This window comes from Balearica regulorum, chromosome 8, assembly GCF_011004875.1.
Source record: "Balearica regulorum gibbericeps isolate bBalReg1 chromosome 8, bBalReg1.pri, whole genome shotgun sequence".
In the NCBI taxonomy this organism is placed as follows: domain Eukaryota; kingdom Metazoa; phylum Chordata; class Aves; order Gruiformes; family Gruidae; genus Balearica; species Balearica regulorum.
Genome location: NC_046191.1, coordinates 10920366 through 10944034, shown reverse-complemented (window position 1 = coordinate 10944034; position 23669 = coordinate 10920366). Strand labels below are relative to the sequence as shown.

Here is a 23669-nt window from a genome sequence, read left to right as displayed (position 1 = left end):
TGATGAAGTAGCTCCGTTGCTACATTTAAAACCAGCTTTAAAACATTTTTTCTTTTTACTTGCACTTCCTATAAGCTGTGTTTTTTGTGATGGTGTATTATCTAACTTAGCTTACGTCCCGTGAACCCTAAAACTAGTAATCTGTCAGAAATTAGTTTCAAATCTTCTGTTACACACATTACAGTGCAGTGAGGGAAGAGAGTTCAAGACTGAAAACCCAGCAATAATACAAAAATCTGTCTAGCTTGTCAGTTTTTTGCTATCTGGAATTGCTCTAGCATTAATGGAGATCTATTATTTACATGGAAAATAGGATGATGCTGTATTTCTTTCCAGGAAAAAATCATGCCTTTGGTATTAGAACTGCATTGTAAATATTTTTACTTTTTGTTAAACATATAGTAAACAATTTAACAATAAAATACTTTCTAAAACCTTTTAGTTGGTCTGGGTTTTTGTAAATGTAAAAGCAAAACAGTCCTTTAAAACATTCCATGTACCTGTTTAAATTTCCAGTGGCATATAGACAGCGGTTTTACTAAAGACTGAATTATGTGTACAGTTGGACCCAAACTTGGGAAACCTTGTTGCCTTTTCTTACTCCAACCCAATAAAAACTTAAGTGCAAAAGGTACAGCCACTAATAAGTCAGGGGAATTCAGTCCTGTCTGTGGGATGAAAACTTGTGAAAACATACTGTAGCTGCGTTTTGGAAAGCTTGATGGTTTTTATGAAATGTAGTACTTGTCAGATTGACTAATTGATGCTCAAGCATGTTGTTCTTTTATCCTTCAAATATGCAGCTGCCATGCTTTGAGCTCGATGAGAATGATTTTTTTAAAAAAAGGCAATTTTCTAATATGCCTTCCTGATACTATGTATACTAAATGGAACTTGATACTGCTGCTTATGCATACCTTTTTCATGACACAGAGTCCTACACATGCAGAAGGACTGCATAAACACCTGATTCATACTCTACAAATGGTTTAAGTGTGGTTCCACATTTCCAGGAAGACTTGTCTCCCTGTGCATGTTGATTTTCAGCTATCTCAGGTATTAAACTTGGGGTTTGCTTCTCTTTGCATTGAAGAATGTACAGCTCAGAATCATCAAATTGCATTTCTCTGTGTTCTTTCTTAAAATACAATTTGTCATTACAAAGCAAGTTCACAAATCAGCAAAACTGCATAGATATCTTTGCCCTTTATGTGGCTTTCAGAACTTTCTGATGAAGCATGTACAAGACCCAAAGAATCCAACTTCACTAGTGCAAGTAAAATGTTTAACTCTTAGAAAGGTAAAACTGGAAAAGAGTGTAATGGAGACTTGTGGAGCTACTTAGGGAAAAAATGCAATGATAGGCAGTGAGATAATTGAATGTCTTGCTTTTTTTTTTTTAATGTTTGTTCTGTTAATGTCCTGGTAGATGCGTGTCCTCTGTTCATTGAAGACTAGCTGAAAGGGCTAGCAACAGCTCTTCTTATGATTGTATTTTTTGCTATTTGAAATGGAGTGAGACTCCAGTTTTATTTTAAAGAAGTCATTGTAAGACCCCAGGGCAAGGAAATATCATCTCAAAAATGGAATGCTTAATAATTAAAACAGGTTTATTAGTCACTAAAATCACACCATTCAATCTTTAGTGTATTTATAGGCAATTTATTATCATAAGAATCACATTTTTGATATGGAGCCTTAGAAAAGACCTTTAAAAGGAAATCAAGTGGTCAGGACTGATGTTAAGTGTTCTGGACAGCACCAGAAGATCAGAGAGTACAAATAAATAAATAATAGTCACTGTTTTAGAGGAAAGCTTATGAATCAGTTGTATAGTTAATAGTGACTGTAGGCATTTCAACATGTTTAAATGTTTAAACATGTAGTCTTAGATGCAGTGATATATTAGTAGCAAATATTTCTTTCTCTGTTTTATTAAATAACTTAAATTGGACCTGTGCAGTGTGAAGATGGTGGCAAAAATACATGACTGAAAGATAATTTATGCATTCAGTTAGTTATTTGTATATTCTTTGACCTTTGCATTGATCCCTGTTTTTTGGGACAGAGGAGAATCTGTTTACAGCATTGTTTTGCCAGTGTAGCAAACACTTTAGCAGAAGTGTCTGCTAACTGGAGTCTTTCAGTTTTGAGCTTGAGGCCCAGTGATGTTCATAAACCTAACAGTTGGGCATTGTTTTTCTTCTCAGGCAGAAGGGAAGAAATATATGGCTTATCCTTGGAAAAAAAAATAAAGTCTGTTGTTTCTTTGGGATGGAACTGTATTATGTTGCTTGGTGAGGAGAAGCTTTTGTGCCAGACTGTAGAGACTCCATTTCTTTGTGTGGACATTGATAAGAATTGTGCATTAGTTTATCTTTGTCACATTTTATGTGATTTCTGTTAAGAAAAGCTAAGGATTAAGCTTTTGTTGTGTTTCCAAATGTTAACGTAACTTCCTTTAGGTCTGAAACCATTGGTAGTTTTATTTACAGTCTTATAATCAAATGATATTTTTTCCCCCGTTCCATACGTGCAGATCTGCTGTTGAGTTTGAGGGAAAATTTGTTCTCAGGAAAACTTCACATAAGTGCTTCTTATTTCTGCTGTGCATTGATGTGTTTATCTCATTTGTGGTAGGAAGTGAGAAAATTCCAGATGGTTCATGGAGACAAAAATATTGATGCCAAAGGACTGGAATTTTCACTGTCACAAACAAAAAGAAGCATTTAAATTTTTTTTTCCTGCTGCAAATAACAATCTTCCTCAGTGATGATAACACCAGATTAAAATGTGTCTTGGTCTTTCTTCATCATGTAAACAAATAGTGTTATAACTCTTAGCAGACCATTGTGCCTTTTTAGATTTTTTTTTTCCCCCCACTAATCTCTGCCTAACCACAGATGGTTTCACTACTGCTACTATTAAGATGATAGTTGCAATATGTAAAAGCATCCTGGGCAAAAAAGTAGCATGGTTAAAGAGGATTCCCGTAGTGGTTTTGTTTCATATTTTTCTTTCTGTGCAGTGTGTGCTATTCAAGTGAGCTTTATAAATTAAGATCAGGTCTTATAATTGTATTACGCATCTGTAAGTAGTCATTGAATGTCAAATTAGAAAAGTTCCTTTAAGTCACACACCTGAGTAGTTCTCTGTCAAAGTTCAGTTCATGAGTTACCTTTTTCTTTTCTTTGTAGGCAGCTTCATTTGAAATCAGCCTTGGAACAGCAGTTGGGCATGGATTTCTCTCTTCTAGCCCCCTTAGCCTTGGGACAGTTTTTTAAGAGCTATGTCTCATATGGACTAACAGAGACTTTTATTTGAGACTATACTGCAAACTTAACAACTCTTCAACATTTTTCTTTGGGAAGTGCTTTTTTCAAAAGAAAATTAGAACTCTGCACTACTAGTAAAGAAGTCATTTTTCTACAGCGTGCACATTTTAATACCTATTTTAATAACTATATTAATGTTCACTTGCCAAACTTTTTATTTTCAGCTAGTATTTTAATTTTAGATATATTTTGTTGGTGCCTTAGACATAGAAAATTCTATGTTGTTTTGGGTTGAGAATCAAATATTAATACAGATAACTTCTCAGGTTTTGACATATGACCCAGAGATTCCTGTCTGTAACATATAAAATTAGTTGAAACTCTCTTCCATGTCCTATTGCTATGAAGCAATCGTTTATGTAATTTGAATGAACTTTTAACCTATTGCTAGGTCTTGTTCATCTTTCTCTGTAGACAAACAGGGAGTTGACATTCCCAGTGAAAATTACTCAACTGTAACTTTGTTTATAGGCATTAAATAGAATTTACACAGGTATAAGTATGTATTTTATGTTGTTTTGCTCTTGATAATGAGACAGTGAGACAGTGTTTGAATGTGAACAAAAATATAGTTGGAGATCTGAAAGCTCACTCATTAAAAAAAAATAAATTAGCATCACTGTTGCAGGGAATCAGGACACCCTGCAGAATGTTCTGGTAATTCTCCTTTTTATAGTCAATATGAAATCATAGGTCTTTTTACGTGCATAGCTCAAGACACAGCTGTGTTTCTGCTGCCTGCTTGGTTCCTTAATCAGTTCCCATTCTACTCTTTCTTACAGCATAATTGTAATGAAAGGTGTTAAATTCAGTGTTTTCTGCGTAATAAATATCTGAATAAATCTGTAAGAAACTGGCAAATGAGAAAAGTTTTGGCTTGTTGATACTGTGGATTATGGTCTTTAGCAAATCTAAACATACATCTCTATTTGGCTGCATAAAATCTAATAGATGAGAATATAGAAGATAAATGAGTAGTTGATAACACATAGGATGCTAAAGAGAACTTGCAGTAATGCTAGTCAGTAATGTTGGGGCATATCACATGCCTGGCGCATCTTCTGATTTTAATGGAAGCAAATCTTCAGAGAGAAGGTGTCACTGATGTCTTATAACACCAAATTTTATTACAAACCACATTTTTTTGGTCATAATTCTTTTAATCCTTACAGCAGACAGGATTCTAATATACAGATGGTGAATTATGGAGTCGTTCATGGGTTTTTTAATCTGGCCATGAGTTAATTTCCCTGCACTATGCAACCTTTTTCATGTTTGAAATACTCATCCTAGAATACCAATGATAAAGGAATGATGTGGTTTTTAACATGCAGTGTCTGTTCAGACTGGTTTTGTTTTCAGTATAACTAGTGACCATGTAGTAGTGGGCTTTTGAGTTGGTAGTGGTTTCTTTGAACTTCTGTAAAGTTTGATACAGACTTTAGGAGTGGCTCTTTTGCTCTTCCTGAGATGAAATTCTTCTGCTTTTAGGCATTTACAAGCTGAATTCAGGAATTTTTGTCTCTTAGTTGGGATATCCTGAAGTAGGATCAAATACTTTGCTTGTGTAAACCATTGTGGTGTGATTCGTGTTTTCATATAAGGACTAAACATTCAAGCTGACATTTAATCACAAATTACCTTGTCTTCTAGACTGTGATTCCGTTAGGAATAAAATGATTCTGCATCTCAATGATCCTCAGAAAGGGGGTAATAATGTACATAGTTGTAAATATTTACTTTTGCTTTTTAACAAGCTTTTTAATGCCTTCCGCAGCTGGAAACACTTGGCAACAAAGTTAACAATGTGAACTTCCCTGGTTAAAAAACATTAAAGCTTCTAATCCACCATTTCTAATCAAACATGGCTTGGAGTTGTTTTCCTGAAGAGTTAACAACAGCAAAAATCTTCCCATTGGAAGAACAGGATAAGGAGGATGTATTTCGTAGCATAGGTTTCTGATACTGTGTCTTTCAGGAAACGTTCTTTTTTTCTTGTTTGTTTAAACCGTGGGATTTTTTTTTGTTGTTCAGAAGGATTTAAATTTGTTTTGTAACTTATCTGCAGTTATAATATGCATTACAGAAGAGCGTACAGAGAAGGCTGTAGGTATTCAGGATATTAAAGGTGTGGATATTACACTGTATAACTATTGAAAACTTCACAGTGGCAATAATGCATAGCTTTCCAGTCATTTTGAATACTCACTATTGATGCTAAATTAAGTTTATATATTTACCTTTGTGGGAATGTTGGGATTTATTGCAAAATTCTTCAAATAAATCTATTAAAGAGAAAAATATTGTAAAACTTTTCTGTCTTTAAAATACTGACACTTTTAGATAATGTAATATATTCTGTAAAGCTTTTCTCTCTTGTTGCTATAGTAAACCAATATATTATAGCCTCTAAGAGGGCTATGTTGATTTAATGTAATTTTTCTTGATTCTGCTGTCTTTGACATTTTTCGGGATGCTGCTGGCAAGTACATGAGTTAAGCAGATACAGTTAAGAAGAGTCTTAGTTGCAAGTTCTTATTGAGCCTACAATTTTGGTCACATTTGGGCTCACCTCAGCTTCCTGGTAAACTGCTGGCCCTCTTCCCTTGATATGTCATGTCCAGGCTAGAAAGTTAAGGCAATAAATACTAAAGTATAAATGCTGTGATTCCATTGTGTTAATTGCTACTTATTTATTTAGACAGGTATTTGGTTTGCGATCTGTTCTCTAGACCTTTAATTTTCTTTTCCAGTGTATTTTAAAATACATTAGAGCAGACCTAATGGCAGGATCAAATTTATCTTTTGTTATGGGTACGTGCACGCATTATATAAAGCAATGAGGAAAGGCTGAGAAGAAAAAGAAAGCTTCTGAGATATGTGCACACCATCCTGACACAACAGGCTTTTATCTTTTAAAGGACAAACACTGCTGTATTAAAAAATAGAAAATGCAGCTTTCAGTGTTGACTATTTTTATTGCTTACAAATAATTCAGGAAGCGTCAAGTTATCCTTGAGTTGCATAACTTGTTGCTTATCTTCCTTACAAAACAGGGTAATATTAGTGTATGCTTTGCCAATTTATTGTATTTAGATTTTCATTCTTTTCTTCCTTCCAACAGTTTGCTAGAATTCACTTCCAGATGACCTTAGATTGTTGTGCTCATTAGGCTTAAAAAAAAAAAAAAAGATTTCTCATTCTTCTTGTTCATGGATTACCTGTTCATATAAAACTTTTTTGTAGATGTTTTTTTCCTTGCCTGCCCCCCTGCTTCCCAATAGTTTAATATGTTTTGACCTGCAGATTTGAATATTTGTTAGTCATAATTGAGTATTTTTGCTTGTACATATCTCTAGGAAAAATACACTTTTGATTTAGTTGTAACACAATTACATGTAGGGAAGTGTTCCTTTGTATGATCTGTTACATCTTCAAGGCAGATATTAAGAAGTGTTTTTTTTTTTTCCTAACATTCATCTGTTTCTGATCCATCAGTCTCACTAACCGTGTGGTACTTTGGCAGTTCAAGGAAGTACTTTGACATGCATCCACACTTGCCATTTGTAGATTAAGGATCTGTGCTGTGTCACTCTCTTGCAGCACCATTAAATGAACATTAAAAAAAACCAAAACCTGCTGAAAATCATTGCGGTGGTATTCATGCTTGTTCTTTTCTTTCTTCCTTGAATTGCTTGGGAGACTTTTCCTGTGCAGTGGAATAGGAGAGATGACTGAGAAGGTTCTTTGTAGCTGCATTCTGAAATTACCAGATGAGGATTTTAATGTGGGATATTAGTGTAATCTTACACATCAGAAAGCACATTTGGTTTCTCGTCTTTTATCTGCACCTATTGTTGCAATCTGTCTAGCTTTCCATCTAGTGAGTGTAATAACCCCTATGTGAGATTTCAGGCAAGAGAAACAGACTTGTCTGTATTTCCAGTGCCATGCTATTTTAACTGTTTTTCTGTGCAAGTATGGTAAGTGACTGAGCTGAAGAATGCAGAACCCCACACTATTCAGGAAAGGCTTTGGCCGTTCTTCATATCCTACTGTTTCAAGTTATGTGAGCGAGTTTTTGTGTACCTTTGAAGGGACTGATAGAAATAATCTTTGCCTAGCAAATCAAGATGGTTTGTGTGACGCTTTTATCTTCAGCCCTAAGCTTTGCAGGGTTTAGCTGGCTGTTTGAGCCTGATTTTTTAGCTTGTGGCAGAAGACACAAGGCCAAAGTCAATGAAGAAGTTTTTTTCTATCACCCTTGAAAAGAAATTAAAGGAGAGAGGCTCACAGTCCTTTTCACACTGTGTGAGCAAAGTGCTTCTGTTATGTGCTTACTAATGCTTTCCTTTCTAAAGCTGCAAGAATTTTTTCTTTTCAAAAGCAGAAGTGGAGTCCTCAAAATGATGGCAGTCTGTGCAATGTAATCTGTTCTTCAATCACTTGCTCTGGTAGTCTAATTTAGTAATTTTGAAAGCATGTAAGCAAAACTTTGCTCTATCACAGCAAAGAGTTTTCTTTATTGATTGATTTGGAATGTTGTGTAAGATTTTTCTGTCCTCTGTTTGTATTGCATCTTGCTTTGGGCAAGGACAAGGAAAGATCTCTTCCTGTGAGGTGTGGTGGGTTTTTTTTTTTTTCCTTCCTTGTTTAAGAGTGGTAACATAAACCACTGCTATTTCCATGTAGTTCGTCTGTGAACTGCAATACTAAAGCTGGGTTTTGATGGATGAGTGAAATAAATTACAGTCTTATGAAAGACAACTCTATTGTTGTCAAGTTAAAACTTTCCCTCTTCATTGTTTTGCTGACACAATGCAGGCATAGCTCTTAGAAAATGAAATTTTAAACTGGCTGTGTTGTACTTAGCATTTTTTAAAACAATAGGCTGTCTCAGAACAGTGCACTGGATTTTTTTTTTATATTTGAAAAGTGAGTTTAATAGTATATAAACCTACAGAGTGTGATTGGGTTCCCTTTCTTCAAAACATTCAACAGCTATGTAGTCTGTTGAATATTGCTGAAGTGTTTAATGTGCTTAACAAAAAAGGGCTTATGAAGAATTTTCCATAGGTATTCTGTACTAAGCCTATCTCCTGTAGAAGACAGCCTAGATTCTTTGGTGAGTGTGGGAAGCTGTTCCCTTTCCACTGTTCCTTTCATATATTTGCAGTACAAGTCCTGATGGGGAGGAGTTGCTTACACTGGGATGGCCGCTGAAGAAATGCGTATGGAATGACATTTTGAGAAGTAACACATCTCATCGGGTTGACCTGAAAGGTGTATGTAGGCAGGATGTCACAGCTGAGCGGATATTGTGGTAGCAGTAGGTGTGCCCTTCAGTGTTGGTGCTCCATGTGCTCCTTCAGTTGGGGTACTTTTGATTTAGATATTAACAGATCTGAAAAGCTTGTGTACTGTAACTCAAGAAGAAACATTAAGAATTTGTTCTTATTTTTACCAATGAGAAGAGACTCTATATAGAGGGGAAAGGGGAAGAGTAGGGGAGTGGGCATGTTCTTTGGTTGGTAGGGGTATGAGAATGTCTATATTTTGGGTAGAAAAACAGAGATGTAAAATAGAGATTGGTGCTCCCTTTACTGCCTTTCCTTACTTTGGTGCCCCAAATGAATGAATGTAGGGTTTAAATTTTTTTTTTAGTTGCAGTTCACTGAGAAAGATGGGTGAGACATATATGTGTGTATGTGGAGAAAGAAAAAAACCAACCAACCAAAACCCCCAAAAAACAAAACCACTAACAAACAACCCCAAAACCTCGAACAAACAAAGAAGTTCCAGTTAAAACACTTTTCATACTAGTCTTGAAGTTTTAACTGCTGATGGGTGTTTTTATCAATACAATAATCTCAAAATTGTTTTTGTACTGTATTGTTCTGCTGAAATTTTTTGCAGGCAAAAGAATACCTTGTTTTTCTCCCTCAAATGAAGAGAAGGTCCTATTTTCTTGCATGTGCTGATTTTTGTTCCTTTTGTTGATTTGGATGTTAAATTAATTGTTGACTTGGGGTAAAATTACTAGATTTATTGGACATTTGTTAGTGAGGTAAGGTGTACCTTTCAAGCTAAGGTTGTTACACTGAACCATCATCAAGATGTGTGAGATGTTTGTGAAAGTGAAGTGGCAGCAAAGAAGCAGCCGAGGAAATTCCACGTAGCCTTATCCCTGTTCCCTGGTGCTCTTTCCTCCTCTTTTCTGGCATTTGTGCTGGGTGGGAGGAACAGGATGTAAAGGGGGTGCCCCAAAGCCGCAGTTTAAGTAAGGGGTGTATTCTGTTTTTATTTGGGTGTGGATGTATTTGGGCAGGGGTGGGCAGGCTGCTGCTTTTGGTGGCACTGGCTTCTGTGGATCTTCTCTTTGCTCTCTTCTTTCCCTTGCCCCACCTCAGCTGAACACAATGGAAGAGCAACTACAGTTGCAGCATCAGCCTGACAAGCAGAACTGTGCTTCCCCTTCCTAAAGGAACCTAAATGCACTGATGAAGGAAGGACAATCATGGCAATGGCCTGTGCAGGGTGAGGGTGGGAAAAAGCTGGCTTTTCTAGGGATTGATGTAAGGAGGCAGGACACAGACTGCGGGGATGACCAGTGTCATCTTGCGCATAGGGCCTTTCAACAGAGTTATGACTAGTTTCAGGGAAGCATTAAAGGATGCTGGGAACACTTGTTGGAATTGAAGCATAAGGAGTATGAGAGGGTAGGCTAGATGAGATTTTTAACTGATTTGCTTGTAACCTGGAGTGCCCATGTTTGTGGGGTGTGGGGTTTGTTTGGGTTTTTTTGAGGTATGGTAATTTCTGATTGTCACAGTTGGGAAACATGATGGATTTTAGATGTTATAGGCATTTAGGACAAGCCATATTAAAAGTGTGTGTGTGTATATTTCTGTATGCCTACTCAGACATATATACACATGTAACTACTTTCTGCCATCCCTAATAGAAACAGCAGAGACTTTCTGCCCTTGGCCTCTGCAGCTTTCAGAGGCGTGCTGGCAGACTGCTAATATTGCAGTTTAAAATTAGTTAGCTTACTCCTAAGTACAAACAGAAACTGTGGTAGATGTCTTTTCAGCTCGCCAAATGACAGAAAATCAGAAGTATAGGCTGCTGGAAATGAAGGTCTTCAGTGCCTTTGTGGAAAAGATCACAGACAAATGAAAATGTGAGGTTCTTTGCTCCAAGATGTGTATGAGGAACCTTCAGATTAAAGCAGTTTTCAGCTCAAGCGGTTTTCTCTACCCCAGGTCACTTGTTTTCGTGCCTCTCCCCACTCTTGCACCAACACAACCGTTTGCAGCTGTGTGATGAACTGGATAAGTGAACTGACCTACTTTAAGTTACCCAGGTCTCTCTCTTGATCTGGTTTAGACAGTGTGGCGACTGAACGTCTAACCGTAACCAGAGGGAGAAATTGTATCAGCACAATGCCTCTCAACCTGTGAAAGGTGGACCACTGAAGCAGATGTGGAGCAAACCATTCCTGTCCCTCAAACAAATAACAAAGTTTTTTACTATTTTGAGGTGCCAAAAGACTTCATGATTAAAAGGAAATGGAGTCTAAGAAAGGTTGAGAATGAGTGACTTGGAGCTAACTGAGGATTATATTTAAAATCCAAATTAATTTTTTCATGTAAAACCACTTTATTTACGTTCTTCCCCTGCGCCCCCCCCCCCCCCAAAAAAAAAACAACCAACAAACAAAAACCAACCAAACCCCAAACAAACCACCCTTAAAGTTTTTAGAGTGTGTAATCCTGGTCTGGATTTGACAGTGTTATGCCTCAAACTGTAGACTGAATAAATTTGATTTAATGACTTCAGAAAGAGATTTTGACTGAAATCTGCAAATTTTAATTAAAACCCATTACTGGTAGATTAATTTTTTATTTAAACATGATTTAAAACTATGTTAAACCATGTGGTGATGTATCATGCAGAGAAAGTGTTCCTTCAGTTTATTTTCTGCCTCAGATGAGATTTTATGAGGATAAGCATGGCTTGAAGTGCTGTATAGCTAATGAGAGGCATTTGAAATAAAACGGAACAGTCCATTAAGACATGTGGAACGTGCTGCATTACTGCAGGGAAGCGAGAACTTGACTAAATTCATCTAAAAAGGCTATAATGGAAAGTGTCACATTATTTTCAAATCCATGTATGATAGCTATGCTTGTAATTTTTTGGGTGTGGAATGAGTGTCTGATACCTCCAGAACAATTAAATGCATGAGGAAAGCACTGAGGTTGTGCTTGCCGCTGTTCTACCTACTGCTGTTTTGATTGAAAGTTTGCTGTATGCTGTGAAAGGAATTTACGTGTGTGGGAGTGTTTCTGACAAAGACATGTTTAATTTTGTTTATAGTAATAACAAAGACATTACACAAAGGATGATCTCTATCCTAATTATTATTTAGTGATACATAGGGTCTCGTAGTAGAGCTGTAACTTATAATAGGAGTTTTGGGTTGCAATTAGATATTGAAACAATTTTTTTTATAGGGATATTACTTATAGACTGGATGGAATAAATATTCAAGAAATTCAAAGAAAATACTCTGCTTTAGCAGGAAATAGCTTGAATCAAAACTGAGCCTGATTTTTCAGTAGCCTCTTTTCCTATGTTCTGTAAGAGCAAATAACTGCTGTAGCAGAACAGCCTTTTCCTGACTATTATTAATGATATTCCTTATAGCAATAGTGTTCAAGGACTGTATTTGACTGGGGTATTGTGATGTGCTTTCCACATATCTATGTGGCACAAAAGAGGGGGATTTACAATTTTAAGTGGGTTTTTTTGCTTGTGTGTTGTGTTTGTTTGGTTTGTTCTTTGGTGTGGGGTTTTTTTGTTTTAAAAAGTCTCATTTATGCTTTGGATACTGTATGTTTGGGAAAACAGACACTTAGCTGTCATTAACAAACTTCTACTTGCTTTTCTTTCTACAGGAGATGATAGCAGAGTCCACTCCGTTACGTTGCAGGAAGCTCAGCAATCCTGACATCTTTTCATCTGCTGGGAAAACCAAGCTCCACCGTCAGCTAAGTCAAGATGACTGCAAGCTACGAAGAGGTAGTTTGGCAAGTTCTTTGTCAGGTATGCCATTTTGTAAAGACCATATGACAATTCATTAGTATTAAAGATACAGTATTACTTGTTGGCAGAACAGTTGTAATAAAAGATATTAGTAAGTAATTTCTTTAAAACTAGAGGTGACCTCTTGTTGGGAGGGCATACAAAATTTTATGTAAGAGAAAGATGCAAAAAGAAAAGAGTGAAAGAGTGAAAAAGAGTGACTGGATTTGGAGTGAAATTCTGTATGTTGCCCAGAGTGAAAAGTTAGAAGCTAAGACTAAATGTGCAAAGTTAAAAGAAGGGAGTGGTGGAACTTTAGGCAACACGATGCATTCTTACCCCTTTTACTTTTAAGGTCAGCACTGACTGTAAGTTTGCCTATTTTGCCATATTGTCTCTTACTGGGAAGCTGACTTTTATATCAGGTTCAAATTATTATTGAGTTTCTTTTTGGCTTCAAAAGCACTAGTAGGCATTTGTGGTTCAAAGTAAAAATCTCACTTACTAACTAGATGTTTTTTCAGTTTCTATAAAGTTCGGGTTTTTTTCATGTGAACACAGCCTTCAGCCCTGTCAGAGAACTTGTCAACTGTAGAACCATGGCGCGAGCATAGTCTGGTAATTAGCCAAAAATGGAAGACTGAGCTCAGTAGTTTTCATTTGAAAAAGACTCCGTATGTAGGCTAGAGGATGGTTTCACAGTTGTTTAAAGCTGGTATCAAAGTCGGTGATGCTGGCATTAGAACATATAGAGCTGCATGATCAGTCTAGAAATAGCTGATCTGCTTGAATATCACTGCTGTTCTGTAGGGTTGACTTGCAACCCGTTTCTTCCTTAATTAGGCTGTTTGCCTATTTGCATGTTCATGCAAGCACAAGAAGGGTTGGAAACTCTCAGGTGAGAGAGGAAGAGGGTGAAACCACCCATTTTGGCAGCAGCATGGGCTTGACTTTACATGTTTGTGAAAATACATCCAGTCCTGGTCCCTCTGTCCTTTATCAGGGGAAGATAAATATTTTAATGTTTGAGGTGCTAGGTGTAATCAAATTAAATAAGCAGTAAAGTATGCATGTTTTATTTTTGGCTTGGCCTTGTCTTAATGTTTTATTTGTAATAAGTGGTTTGTTTCTGAAAAATGGAAACATTCATAATGTTTTACATTCATGTTAGTTTGTTCTCTAAGGTAAGTTAATCACTAGAGGAGAACAGAAGTTTATTAACTACACAGCTGTTGGCTGATTACAAGGACTGAAGATAGTACTGTAGTTTGTTTTCTGTTTGTTTTTTTCTTTTTTTTTTCTCTCCTTGAGTAGAAGTAAGCAAAGAAAAGTAAATAGGAGGAAGCAGGAAAACTGGAGAAGTTCTGTTTCTTTTTAAAAAATAATTTTTCTGTTTGGAGATAATATTCTTGTACCTTTTCTGTTCTGAAATGATAATGTTCTCCAGAACTTGTTGCTTCATCTTAATGACTTTTTAATCTACTATAGCCTGATTCAGGAAGGGGAAAAGAGCACCAACAAGATCAGCTTGACCCAATTGGATAAGAAAATGTAGATGTTTAAATACATATTTTGAATGTGGGTGTTTGAAATGTATGTAGGAGGCATGTATGAGGCATGGCAGGGAAAGCTTCAGATCAAGCTCCATCCCCAAAATAATTCCACCTTATTTTTGCAACAGAAGCAAATAAATTTAAAGCATATAGATGACTGTGCATGCAAACTGGTTGGCTTAATTTGACTCTTGATGGAATTCTGTCTTCCTGGATTCAGATTTTGTGGAACTGGGAGATACTGATATTTATGTCTTATGGAGATTTAAATAATGTTATTCTTGCTCTCAAGCACTGGCATTTTGAACTGTTAGATGATTGTATGATTTGAATTGCTATTATAGGATATCTTTGTTAGTGCTTTACTGAGATAAATACAGCAATGTACATTTCTGTAGTTTTAAATCTCTACAGACAAGAAGAGTCATTGTAGTTACACATAATCTTGAAAATGAGGAAACCATGAAAATCATGTACACAGCTGCAAGCAGCTTGAGTGGGAGTGGGAAAAAGGTACTAATGTGCTGTGTGTCTGCTAGCCAAAGCTGAGCCTTTTCATCTCTCATACACTTTGACTCATTCTATTAATGTGTACTTGGCCCATTGCTTGTAACTTTCACAGAAAATTAACATAAACAAGTTTAAAAAATTAAAAAAAAAAACCCACGACACCACTCCCATACCCTGCGCACATGATGGCTAAGCACATTATGTGACAATCTTTCAAATATGGTAGCCGCTGTTATGTAATGAATGTAATATTTCACATTTCATTCTGAGGTCAAGTTGAATTTGTAAAATAGCTTGCTGCCTCTGAGGAAAAAAAAGTATTTTTCTACAGTATACGTGATTAAAGATGTAGACTTCTTCCTGCCACTTATTGCAACAAATGTCTTAGTCCCCTGTGATTCCTGTTGTACTATCTGAGCTGGTAATAATCTGTTGAATGCAACTATCTTCACCATGCTTGGAAGAAGGTGTGTGTAATTTAGTCTCACAGGCCTGATTTTAAGGAAAAGAGGTATTACTCACTCCCATTTTGCAGATGGTGAAACTGAAGTACAGAGGTTGAGTGACCAGAGTTACAGAGGAAGTCATCTAGAAGCTAATAATGGAACCCAGATTGACAGACTTTTTTACTTATGTGTTTTTAACCACAAGACTCTCTCTTCTTTCTTTTTTTTTTTTTTTTTTTGTGTGAATGGCATGGTACATAAAAGGAAACTGTCAAGCTTGATGGAGTCAAAATATGACCTACTTTGGTTCTTTCTTATTGTGGAAATTTACTGCTTGACATTTTTCAAAAAGGAGTGTTATATTGACTAGAAAAAAAAAAAGTATTGAGCAGACCCTTCTAAATGATTATTGTATTTCCTGCAGTAAATACTATGATGTGAACTTAGTGAGATAGGAACTACTCTTCTCACTGTTTGCCTGTGTAGCATGGGAGATTAGTGTCTACGCTGATCAATCAGATACAGAGGAGACTTGGGAAAGCTACAGAATATTTTGCTTTTAAGATAATATGATATTGCTGAAGAGTGAAATTTTTTAGACAGAAAATATCCATCCATGGTTCAAAGCAAAACAACGTTTAAACACGCACGATGTTCTGATAACAGCTGCATGAAATCTACTGCTGAATGTTCCAATGGTAGGAGAAAGTGGGGATGTCTAGATGGCTAAGCTATCCAGAAGAGGTAATATTTTACAATTATGAATGCATTTTCATAAGAATTTTAAAATTATACTTAAGAGATTTTGCAACATTAACATTGCCTCTATAGGGCAATAAATTATTTAACTGGCAGCAAATATTGTTTCCTTTTTAAGCTGTGTGAAGTATAGAAAGGTATAAGGCAATAGAATTTGGTTTCTACAAGGTTTTGGATTTACCCATTACCTCATAATGTAAACTAGATTCTTTGGAAATACTTAGTTATCAAGCATAATGAATTCACAGGTAGTGTGCTCTAACAAGTTCTAACCTACTAAGACCTTTAAATTGCTTTTTTTTTATTAAACATTTTTTTCTTCTCATGCAGTATTTTTCAGCATTGTATTATGAGCTTGCAGACTTGTTTAAAAACAAAACAAACTGAGAGTATTTTGGTTTTGTTTTTAAAGGAAAGCAGCTACTTCCCTTATCAAATAGTGTCCACAGTGGAGTGGGACAGACGATATGGCAGCCACCTGGAGATACCTCAAACCTGGTCCGCATGAGAAATCAGTCCCTAGGACAATCTGCTCCTTCACTTACTGCTGGTTTGGTGAGTGAGCCTGGGAATCCTCATGATGATTTTGTGCTATAAATAAAAAGTGGTGTGATCTTGTGCTTTAGTTTTTACCTTGCTTGCCCTGCTCCTGCTCAGTGAATGCAGCATTTTGTTCCTGTGGACCCTTTTTAGGGTAGAGGGTGAATTAGGAGGAGAATATGTTCATCCTGCTTTTGACAAAAAGCAGGAAAAAATGTGTGTGAAGAATAATTTCTTTTTGAGGAAGCTGTGTTACTTAAGCTGCCTGATACCTGAAAGAAAATATCACTGGAAATCTAGGAAGATGTGGGCATTGGAACTTGACCATTTAAAACAAGTTTAATTGGGAAACAGCTTTCTGAGCAGCTACCTCTGCCTATTTCCCCAGAGAATAGGTAGGAAGATGAAGCTGAAAGGGATAATTGTCCAAGGAATTGAAGAGCTGGAACTGACATCTGCTCTTCTGTGTGGTTTCTGTCAAAAGGTTTTGGTAAAGTGAATGTATTTTTGAAGAATGTTGCATCTGTTAAATTAGCATTTTCTAAGAGTATTCTGTATGGGGGGGGAAACTCCAATGGCTGTAGTCAAGACTGAATTGCAAACCAAAAGGAGCATATGATTTGTTTGTAGATGTTCCTTATTACCTCTAAATATCTAAAATCACTGAAGTGCAAGGAGAAGAAAAATATAAGAGTAGGAAAAGACAGTTATTTGTAAGCGGTCATATATGCAACAGAAATTTTGGCTAAATAGTAGACTAAAAGCAAAGCTAGAAGCCTTTTTTGCCAAATTTCCATAGAATTGCCTGTATAACAAGTTTTACTCAAATGAGGAAATTTTAGTGTGCACTACTTTATAGAGCTGCAAGTAACTTGGTAAATTTATATTATGTTGTAAGACTGTTTAGAAGCGATGACCCCTTAAGTAAAAGGGTGTACCTTGGATATAGCTCTTATGTTGTCGAATTTTTGGGGTGATCCTAGACAGTTTGGCACCACCAGGCTGTGAAAAGAAACTTAAATGTTTAAAGTTCAAAAAGCCATGCATTTGTGTTACCGCTAGTTTTGATTTCACAATGAAGAATTTGTAGTCTTAGCATTTTCAGACATACTACTATATCAAAATTTTTCTGATTTGATTTAATTGTATTGTGTCTTAGTTTGGTGCCTGTTCCGTGTTTGCCTTAAATTTCTGTTCTTGGCGGTGGTTATAATTTGACTATATCAACAGAAGGGGAAAATGCTCACATGAAGTTGGCATGTAAGTATTTATCTGATGGGGATTAAAAAAAAGTAATATGGTAAAATATAGGCCTGTTCTCTAGAGGCAGGCAAATACCTTGAAGCTTCATAGCTTAAGTTAATGAAATTAACAATAAAACAAAACATTAGTTCTCAGATGTTTAATTTGGAATACTAGTTTGTTGCTTAACAGCTGTGTACAATTCAGTGAGCTGCAGATGCATTTGCATGTTACAATTCTGCATATTACTAATATGATGTATTTTCAGTTTGTCATGGCAGTTTTTGTGCTGTCTATCAAATGTTCTGATATGAAACACAAGGCTGATAACTTATTTTAAAACAATAATTTTAAATTCTCTGTTTTTTAATTGAAGCAGAGAAATTCAGCTATAAATCCAGTATGTGTCCCTCTGTGATGGTGTCAGGTACTTTGAAGTATATGGTGACTTTCCTATCTTTGTATGCTTTATGATGGGCTGTATGTTAATTGCTGCTGCAGCTAATTAAGCCTAGAAATTAAGAATTTTTATATGAATTGGGCTTCTAAAGCAATGACTAAAGAGCTGGTCACAAGATGAACACCTAATTAAATGCAGTGAATCCTGGGATCTTGGAGCTAGTTACATGTTTGCAGCTGTTTTAATATGCTTGTGGTATTGAACTATGTTTCACAAATTAGAACAGCAAAAGGTCTCTTGGCAGTATAATTAATGTCCTTTGAAGAATAGCTCTATTAGCAATGAGTAGGTTCAGTAATGCAGTGTCATTTTAATATGCCAGCCTTGATTGCCAGAGCATTTAATTCTTTTATTATTATAATACAATAGACGGATAGCTAGAGAGAAGTGGGAGTGTGTTACGGGAAAGTCAGAATACTCAGCTATGTACATTGTTTCTGTTCCCTCTTTTTGGCACTGTAGGTATCAGTGGATTTTCCTTTGCTAAATTGCTTTGCTGGCATTCAGTAATGTGGTTTTTTACTTACTTACCACTACTAATCCTGCAGATTGTTTGCTGTGCTTGAACTGCATTCTTTTCAACTTTGAAAGTATTTGGAAAGCAAAAAGATAAATTAACAATAGCAAATCTATAGAAATTAGTTTGCAGCTTCTGAAACAAGACTGACAGCTAGGCTACTTATCAGCAACAACTCAAGAACTGTAAATACATCAAATTCTAACGTGCTAAACTACCTAAGTACAATTTATCGTTAGAAAGAATCTTTCAGCTTGTACATGTGTGATAGTCTGGTATAATGGGTCTGCATAGCAGTTGCCACTAGATCCTTGGCTTGAGAAATAAGCCAGGGCAGACTGAATGCCGAGTGCTGTCATCGTGGAATGATAGATGTTGATCTGATCTATGTGCCTTCTAAATATATGTGAGGATTTCAGAGGATGACCTTCAGTTGATCGTCTTCTCTTAAGATGGATGGCTCTGATCCTAGAAGATTGAATTCTGGTGGGGAGCGTCCTATTTAAGACTTTTAAATCCCTAGGGTAGCCAAGGGAAGTAATCAGAGGAAAAAAAGAAAGACATAAAGCATCATTGTGGACATGTCATTGGTGTCTTCTGTCAAGACCCAAATATAGTAAAAAAACGGGGGGTGCAGGGAGTGTGTATAAAGTGTGTGTTTAAGGAACAGAAGGATAATAATGTGGAAAATCTCTTAGGCTTAGTTTGGGGGTTTATTTATCTGACATCTCGACCTGCAGGCACCCTGTTGTAAAAAGAGTTAGAACTTGGACTGTGTTTTGAAGGCAGCTGATGTGAATGATCAGGAATATGGATGCATTCTCGTATGAGGAAAGGCATGAAGAGCATCAAGGTTTATTAATTTTAGAAAGGAAAAAGAGCTCGTGAAGAGAAGATTGTGATTGTTGTAGAGGAGACAGATTGGGATTGTCTTGCAAATATTTATTTTGACAAAAGTCAATGTGAATGAAATTGATTGCCAGAAGTAATGCCGTGAAGTGTTAATATTCCAGGGCTGGAATGGGTGGGCAAGGGATGATTTTCCCCTCATGTTTATTGTTAATTATTATTATTATTTAGTGCTCAACTGGAGCACTACACTAATGCTGAATATGTATTTACATTTGTGGAGAGAAATGTGGCATTTTTTGTGTGTGTGTCCCACCCCCTCGCCCCCATAGACAGCATCTCAAGCTCTGTCTCCAGCATTTTGTGAAAGAAACTTCTGACAGTGTGCTACCCATTAACTAGGACTACATCTTACATGCATTGCTCACTATCTAATGCCTGGAAAAGTTTGAGATGTTGCAAGAATAAGAAAGTGTGCATGTTCCTTCTGCCAACTGTGGTTGAAGAAGCCTGTCAGTGAAAAATTAGATACTTTTGTGAAAGAGATTTTGAACCTTTATTTTTGATTTTTTTTAAAATATACTTACAAACTTCAGTTTTCTAAACTGTTGCCAGTACTGAACTGAAACTCACTTGAGTTTGGTTCACTCCTTGCACCAAAAAATTGAATGTGATTTTTGAAAGTGAGGTCGAGGATTCTAACCGGGTTTTTGCAGTTCTCTCTTTGGTGTAAATTTTCTTCCTTATATTCTGTACCACGTGGTATGTGGTCAGAGCCATTTCTTCATCTTCAGAGGTGAAGTCTGCTGACTAAGCAGTTGGTGCTCTGTTAATCCTCTGATGCCACATTTGCCAGATTTCCTTGTAGGGTCAGCCTCCTCTTCAGACAATAATTTCAAATGACTTAGTTTTACACTTACTTTGTAAGGTAATTGTTAAAACAAAATAAGACAATGGCATATTCTTTCTGTTGTAGAGAGTGGCAGGTAGTTCACCTTTCCCTGGTCTTGTTCTAGAAGTGGTTAAAAAAAAAAAAAGCCTCTTGGATTTTGAATAATGATCTGGAGGATAGAAAGGCTCAATGTGAAGACTTGAAATTACTAACAAGCTGAAGAACTTCTTATGTTGAATAACACTGAGCCAGCAATGCTGCCCGTTCAGCCTGATTTTATTCTGAACATTTAGTTCCCCAAAGATGTACGGATTAGGCAATACCGAGTGGAACAGGGAAAATGGTTGTCCTTGTGATGGTGGGTCCTTGGCTCTGCAAGGAAACCTGTGTTGGAAACCTGGTAACTGAGACAGGCTTCACACTGTGGCATGTTATCTCTGATGTCCAAGTTGGGGTATGCTTCTTAGATGTAGGAGTGAATATTTACTGTTTATTTTCTAAAGTTTTACTCCTTTGCTTTTTTAATTTAATTTAAAATATATTAGGAATAGAATCAATTGTACCTAATATATAAACTTCCCTTAATAGTGTGTTTCCCCTGTGCAGGTTGCTCTTGATTACAAAAGGAGGTACTTCAAATCTGTATCATTCCTGGCTACAAGGAAGAGTGGCTAATTGGCTACAGATTTGGGTTTGTGGATGAGACAGTTTAGGTAATTCCCTTTACATTCATGTGAAAGCTAAATCCAGTTGCTAGTTTTTAGGAAGCCTGAGGAGGAGTTGGTGGTGCTGCTCTGACATCTGCTGGTGGCCCTGCCACCATTGACGGAAATAATTCACTCCAAGATCCAAGTAACTTTTGTAAAATGTTTTTAGAGATCCTGGTAGTTGTTAGTGATTTTACAGCACAGACATGTTATTTCTGGGATCGTGTTCCACAGTAACTACTTGCTAATAACTTGGCCTTTTTTTTAGCTGCAGTATGAATTAGCTTCATATTTTAATACTATACTGTGGTTTGCAACATTCTTTTTCTGGTAACAGAGAGATGATGGTTGAGATAGTTATGAAGAAAATAAGAAATTTTTTTATTTATTATTTGGAGCTAATTATATAAAACATTATCTTTAGTAATTTTTGGGTCAGAAGCCATGTTGCCTGATTGTGTTTTGGTCTGCGGCCTGCTAGGTGGTGCTGGAGTACTGGAGATCTCTGTATAGTGAATTGCGTCTTCAACACAAAATTACACCGTTGCTACAAGGCCAACCTAAAGAAGGGCTAGAGATGTTTTCCTGTAGACTATAGCTAAAGGAGACCTTATTTCTGTGTTGGTTGTCAATTCAGTACAGAAATTAATAATTCAAAAGGCCTGATGAAGTGAAGTGGAACTAGAAGTTCAAGCTTCTTTACACTCTGCTTCAAGCCCCCTCCTAGGTGTAAAAGAAAATTCTGTCTCTGGGTCTCCTACTTAGTCCTGAGTGCTTTAGCAGATTGACTGTTTATTATTTAGGATCTCCACTTTATGCAGGCATCTGGGTAGTGGTTGTTAATCTCACAATGATGAGGTCTTGGAAGGAACAGAGTTTGTAGTGACTAGCAGGTATCTGACTAACAAATTAAACATTAGTTTGCGAAGCACAATAGCTGATCTTCCACTGCACTCTCCACTTTTCTGCTTGATATGTATGCTGGCAGTGAGGTGAGTGCATGGAGCTTAGAATTCTACCTCCTCACAAAAGAATGAGATGCAATCTCTGTATTTTTATTGAAAAATACAATACTAGTCGGGGGACAAATCATTAATGCCAGTTGTGCATAGAGCCACCTCCTGCTGATTCACTGGATACTTACTACAGAAGCAGACATTTGAGTCTGATGAGAAAACTTCATTTACATTTGTGTGTTTTGAAACATGCAGCTGCTCTTTTCTCAAAATATTTTGTCATAGAAAACCTTACTTGTAGTTTGTATTTTAGGTGGTAACATGTTGACTATTTGAATGTTTCTGAATATAGCTGAAAATATTTTTGTCTAAGAATAATCATTAAAGTTGTAGCTGATGAAGAACATGAATTGTTTTAGGGAGTAGAGAACTTTCAATACTTAACTATACAAGTAGAATTACATATTTTTTACGTTGTTAGAAAAGCAGAAAATAGCAGAAACTATGGTTGTATGAAGTCATGGAAACTGCATTTTAAAATAGCAGTTTTAATTGTAATAACCTGAGATGGGAAGTAAGTGGATTTCTGAATGAAGACCATGTGAAGTCTAAGTTTATGCATACTAATTAGAATTTTGCATTGACTTATGCTGCAAAGTCTGTGGGTGAATCTTTGAGAGTTTGGGTACATTATCAGTTTTGGAAGATGTGGCTAGAAGGAGCTGGATAGAAGATGAGTGTTGCTTGAACTAAAACAGTGTCCAGGCTTGCATTTGTTTGAAGGGACTGGGTTTGAGGAAGAGGTAGGGAGCAAGTTCTAGGCAGAGAGTTGTACCTATTGGCATGAGCTGAATGATAAAATTTGAAAGTAAGAACAAGGAATTTGGATCTGATAATGTTGAACAGTGGAGAATAAGACCTTTGCAAAGTAGTAAATGATACTGTAGGCAAACTGCAGAAGAGCTTCTTTGAACATAGTTAAGTATTCTGGGCATTGGGCAGTGTTTGCAGAGACTTACCCTTGTCACAGCTTTAAGGTGTCTGTGGTAGGAAAACAAAAAATGCATATGATATAATTTTTTGTGTTTTCATGACAGATTCAGGATGCATGCTTCACAGTGACATTTGAAACTGATAGTCCTGATAGGTTTTTCACTAGTAAACTTCATTCTGAATAATTCATGTGTATCTGTGTAAAGAACAGCAAATAATTGTGATAAATTCTGTACTAAAGTTATATTTGATATAGAGTGCATATTACTTAAACACAGTCAGTATCTTGCTCTGAAGAAACTTCAGCACGTTACTTAAACACAGTCAGCATCTTTTTACTCCAGTTAAGTGAATTCCATTTTGGACTGGACTCATTGGCTCAAAGGAGATTTTCATACTTAAAAGAAAATTTGAACACCCTTCTGTGTAACCTGAGGCTTGTCATTGTAGGAAATATGAATTCATAAAACTTGCCTAGTGATAATTGTTAGGCACTAGACTGTCAGTTTGAATGATTGCAGTTCTCATTATCTTCAGATGCTGTGTGTTATTTTTTTGTCTATGAATATGTTGAATTGATTTTTGGCACATGCAGTCAGCTCTGTTCCTGACAGCAGCACTATTGTAGGTGTAAAGTGAGAAACTGCTGTAGTATGCATGGAAAATTAGCTTTTTTGCTTGGGGAGCTATGGGGAACTTAAGATAAAATATAAAGAATTATTCAGACTGTCTGGCACATGCATTGTCACTGAGTGAGGCTTTGTTCCTTAAGAGTGTTGTTTTGTGGTTCTTATTGACCTCTACATAAAAACATACC

At 36.4% G+C, this 23669-nt stretch overlaps 1 protein-coding gene across 4 annotated transcripts in view; it reads left to right on the top strand.

The window, feature by feature from the left end:
* The window catches only part of MAST2 (microtubule associated serine/threonine kinase 2), a 194404-nt gene that overhangs the window by 9657 nt on the left and 161078 nt on the right, over positions 1 to 23669 (top strand). For 3 of the 4 annotated variants that reach the window (XM_075759521.1, XM_075759522.1, XM_075759520.1), the window contains exons 2-3: positions 12302 to 12449; positions 16109 to 16251. In XM_075759521.1, the coding sequence (XP_075615636.1) occupies positions 12302 to 12449; positions 16109 to 16251 (291 nt within the window). Of the gene's footprint in view, positions 1 to 12301; positions 12450 to 16108; positions 16252 to 23669 lie in introns of those variants that run through there. The other variant, XM_075759525.1, reaches the window with a different exon arrangement.